Source organism: Lactuca sativa, chromosome 3 (assembly GCF_002870075.4).
Source record: "Lactuca sativa cultivar Salinas chromosome 3, Lsat_Salinas_v11, whole genome shotgun sequence".
In the NCBI taxonomy this organism is placed as follows: domain Eukaryota; kingdom Viridiplantae; phylum Streptophyta; class Magnoliopsida; order Asterales; family Asteraceae; genus Lactuca; species Lactuca sativa.
Window position 1 is genome coordinate 149,998,645 of NC_056625.2, and position 4,781 is coordinate 150,003,425.

The 4,781-nt window shown below is 34.7% G+C and overlaps 1 protein-coding gene across 1 annotated transcript; it reads left to right on the forward strand.

The window, feature by feature from the left end:
* Positions 1 to 3,075: 3,075 nt before the first annotated feature.
* On the forward strand, positions 3,076 to 4,544 carry LOC111877873 (CASP-like protein 5C3). The gene is made up of 3 exons (XM_023874383.3): positions 3,076 to 3,546; positions 3,855 to 3,987; positions 4,071 to 4,544. Exons 1-3 carry the CDS (start codon positions 3,413 to 3,415, stop codon positions 4,278 to 4,280), a joined length of 477 nt encoding a protein of 158 aa, XP_023730151.1. The 5' UTR covers positions 3,076 to 3,412; the 3' UTR covers positions 4,281 to 4,544.
* Positions 4,545 to 4,781: the final 237 nt, after the last annotated feature.

A 4,781-nucleotide genomic window follows, 5' to 3' on the forward strand; every position in this document is an offset into this window, starting at 1 on the left:
TGTATGCTCAATTTTATTTCTTTCGTATCACATGATTACTGTTCATGAAGTTCATTTTTACAAATTCAGATACGATTTGTTTATATGAGCCCAAACGTATGATTTTACTGTTCATCTTACCTTTTGATTGTGAGCCCAAAATTCAATCGAAATCTCTAATTTTTGAGCCCAATCTTCAATGCAATACTGTTCATAGACAGATCACCTTAAGCCCATTCATTTTTTTATCCGATATTAATTGGTATTAATCGGATATGAAGTATTTCTCTTATTCATCCAAACACGCTTAAAAGACTTGTACTCTTCAGTGTTCTTGAATGTTCATATGAGCATGATTTCTTCTTGTCTTTCTTAGCAATCGTTGCTTACAAAATCTGTCTTGTGAATCGGTTGTGTATAGCTTCTTCTATTGCAAGCCGATGAGGATCAAGTGAATCGGTTGTGTGTGTTTGAGTTTGATCAAATTGATAAAGAAATCTCAATTTTTTGTGAAGAACATGGTTAGAACACTTTTTGATTTGAAAATTTGGGTTAGATTTATCAATATCGTGTTTGTTGACTTCCGATTTCAAAAAGTCAAACTCTGAAAAGAAAAGTCAAACTCGATTTTTCAGTAATGATTCAATAAATTGGAGGCTGAAATTGTTGTTTTTGAGTTGAGAACAAGCTATAGATGTCGAAATTATGTCTGATTGAAGGATTAATTTCGAAAATCAATTGGATGTATGTTCGCATAAGGGTCGATTTGGGATCGACTGGGTTTAATAGCAAGGTTCGTTATCCTGATGACGAACTATTGGACTCGTTGATTGAGTGTTAGTTCAAAAGTCGACAGGCTAGATGTTGATGTTTGCTTCAATGGTTTGGGAACGAAAAGAACTTGGATTTGGAACGAATCATGAATGGTTTGACAGGAAAATTATTGAATTGATGAACGAATTGGGAACGAACTGAGATCGATAGTCGATGATTTTATTGATTTGGTGTGTTGATTTTCGCAAGTAGATGCGAAGCCATTCAATTTTGATTTTGAATGACGATGATTTGCTGTGTGCTAATGTCGATGTTTTTTTTTTTTTGAGAAGTCGATCGATGTTAGTATATTGAGGAATCGATTGGGAGTTGATTATGAATCAAAGGATAGTTTATGCGACGGGTTGAATGAAAAGCGAAGGCTGAATAATTGAAAATTAGGATCGATAGTTGCTACTAATTGCTTGTAACTGGTATTGATTTCATATCGATAGCTGTGGATTCGCATATGAAATTACCTGAATTCGCATATGGATTTTTATGTTGGTTCGCATATGGGTTTGCATTTCAATTGCATCTGCCATGTTTGTTCAGTTCGCATATGAAAACAAATGAGTCAAGATCGTTTGCAACTGGATTCGCATTTGGTGAATAAATTTAAAGATCAAGATTGATTTCGCATAGTTGAAGAATTTGACAGCAGTGTTATTAAGTTCGCATTTGATTGTGTCAAACAAGAGTTCGCATTTTTGTCTCAATCAATTTCGCATATAAGAATGCGAAGCTTTGTAAGGAAAATGCGAAACAAATAACCTGGAGTTGATGATAATTCGCATCTGGTATTTGATTAATTGGGTGGAACATGCGAAGGGATGCGAAGGGTGTGGGAATGAAAATGCGAAGCATTCCCTGTTAATCATTCAATGAAGAAGAAAACACACATGTTTCGCAATTAGTCCCTGAAATTTCAAAAACGTAGCAAAATTAACCCGACTTCGCAAAATGGCAATAAAAGCTGAAAAAATGCAGAATTTTCAGTTTTGGTCCTTGCGGTTTGTGCGAATTAACGCTTTATGCCCGGTTTCGCAAATGGGCTAGAGTTTCGCATATTTGACTGTTTTTGGCGCAACGGGTCCCTGCAAGTTTCAGAAAGTGACAATATCTACCCGGATTTTGAAAAATCTTGCAACTTTCACTCAAAAAGTCAAAATTTTTCATAAATTGGAAATTTTTTGTGGCTTTTTCGTGATTGTTTTTCCGTGCAAGATTTTTGGTGATTCATTTTTGGTACACATCAAGGGGGAGTATTGTAAAGATTATTCCTCGGGCGCGTCTCATCCTTAGTGGGTTTTATAATCATTTTTTGATTATAAAAAGGGGGAGAATGATGGGTATTCGAAGCTTCTCGGGTTTGTCAAATATTCATTTGCGGATTTGAAGACCGGTGTTACTTCGAGGGGGAGTTTGGTCTTGATCGCACTAGCTCGTTGGAGATTAAAGTCGGACATCCAATCCTAACTTTGAGGGGGAGAATGTTAGGGTGCAAAGTCATGCTTGGATGTAATGTTTAGGCTTTCCTCTTTGTATGTGTAAATGGGTTGAGTCTTTTCCTATAAATAGGAAGTGAGTGACTCCCATTATGTAAGAGTCCATATGGAGTGTTAGACTAGAGAGAGAATTTGTATACAAACCCATTTGTATAATATTTCTAGATCTAATAAGAGCTTACAAAGATTTTTTTACTCCTTGTGTTCTTGAATTTGTATGATGAATCACTAGATCTTTTCTAATTCCGCACATGCCATCAGAATCAACACCACTACACCAAACAAAAATATAAAGCATGTAATCAACTCCAAACTCTAAGCCTGCAAATCGAAACCCATATTACATGGGAGAAGAAAGAGGATTCAGATCGATGTCTAAGGTGGTCACTCTAACTCTTGTTGCTCGCAAAGAACCAGAAAAATCAAACCAAAATTCTATCCAGCACCACCACCGGATCGACGAGTAAGGGCCCATTTCTTTTCAGAAAATGAAATAAATATCAAAGACATTATGATCATTTCAAATTTGACACAAATTAAAATTGCAACAAAATCATGTCCTAAAACATACAATTTTGAAACAAATGATGATACAAATTAGTTTTTGGAAATAAAAACTAACCTGTTCTTTTGTCACCTGTACAACGAAGATTCTTATAATTTACTATAGATCTAGATGTGATCAAATCACAAGGACGATTGTGTAATTTAGTCTTTATGAAATTTTATGAAGCCCGTACAAACGACCCTTTAAAATATAATATAATTTCATAAAAGAAATTGCAACAAACAAAAAAGCTTACATATTCGTCTTCAATGGCGATGCTACACCGAATATCATACCACTGCAACTAAATGTCAATGGCCTGTACGACTCCCATCCACAAACCCCCCAATATATTCACACAAAAACCTCCCAAACCAATCACAAACTCCATCAATGACGCAACAGCAACATGGAACGACATACAACGACGATTGTCATTCTCTATGAAGATTCTTTGAGAAAGCGAACAAGATTCAAACGCAGAATTACACTCTCTTACATTTCGATCAGTTTGTTATTTGTATGATAAACTGATTGAAATAGAAGTAGGGGAGATTAATCATTAATGGAAGAAGAATTTCCAGGTTCAATTGGTACAAGCGCAAGCTTAGCCTTAAGATTGGGGCAAACGCTCTTCTCTGTTGCTTCTCTTCTTTTCATGTGCGTCGGAGTTCAATTCTACGCTTATACTTCTTTCTGGTACTTTTTCCTTCGTTAATTCGATTTAATTCGTAAATTTCTCAAGTAGATTGTTCTAGTAATCGAGCTAAGTTCTAATTACGACAAATCGTGATATTTAGCTAGGGTTCCTATTAACGATGATATGATCAAATTGCTAAAAATAAATCGAATTGAAATTATTCAACAACAAGCCCGATCGACTGTAAATTTGTTGATTTTTATCAAAATAACAAACAAACCATGATTTTCTAGGATCATCTTCGAACAAGATTGAGAATTCGAGATCTTCATGGTTACTAATGACATTCTTCTCTTTCCTTTCTCAGTTTCTTGGTGACAATCAAAGGATTAATGATTCCATGGAGTTTAACACTAGCAATGGTGGATGCATTCTCTGTGTTTGTCAAACGTCCATCTCGACAAGTGCAAATGGTGGCAGTTATAGTTATAGGCGATTGGGTAAATCCTAATCATCGATCCAATTCCAATTCAAAATCCCAAGATCTCTTAATACTAACAAAATCGAAACTTAATCATGGCAGATCCTTTCGTTCTTATCACTAGCAGCTGCATGTTCAACCGCTAGTGTATCAGACTTCATGGTTACAGAAGCTGGTGATTCTTTTTGTGGCGGGAAATTGTGCAACAGGTATCAGTTATCAGCAGCCATGGCTTGCTTGTCTTGGAGTTTGTCTCTGGCCTCTGCTCTTTTTAATCTGTGGCTTCTCCCTTCTTTATGTTCTAATTTTTAGACGATTTTTTTTTTTTTTTTTTTTTTTTTGCCATTGAAGAGTTATAAGTAAGAGTTTTATATAGTATTGGAATTTGATATAACTGGAATTGGAAAAAAAAAATATGTAATTTGTTATGTATTTGGTTAGTTAGGAATGGTGAAATCCATCCAAAATAGGATTTTAGGAATTTCAAACGAAATTAATTTTGTGTTTATGTCAATCAATCACGTCATGAAAGTATGGTGTTATTTGTTTTTTTTAATTAAAAAATTAATGAAATCAACGGACCACCTCTGCAGTAGAAGAGATGATAAAACGGTTGAAGTGCTATTTGTTTTTTTTTTGACGCAAAAAATTAATAAAATCAACGTACCATCTCTGTAGAAGAAGAGAGATAAAATGGTTGCAGACTGTAATAACAAACGTGTTTGTTTTTTTAACATCTGAATGCTGTTGTAGATATAAAAAAAATTAAAATTAACTGATTTTATAACCTGAAAATAGTTTTTTGACAAAATT

Excerpts from the sequence above, each read along its gene's own strand:
- LOC111877873 (XM_023874383.3), top strand. The coding sequence starts at position 3,413 with ATGGAAGAAGAATTTCCAGGTTCAATTGGTACAAGCGCAAGCTTAGCC. Across the intron at positions 3,547-3,854 it reads TACGCTTATACTTCTTTCTG|TTTCTTGGTGACAATCAAAG; the intron begins GTACTTTTTCCT and ends TTCCTTTCTCAG. Across the intron at positions 3,988-4,070 it reads TTATAGTTATAGGCGATTGG|ATCCTTTCGTTCTTATCACT; the intron begins GTAAATCCTAAT and ends TAATCATGGCAG.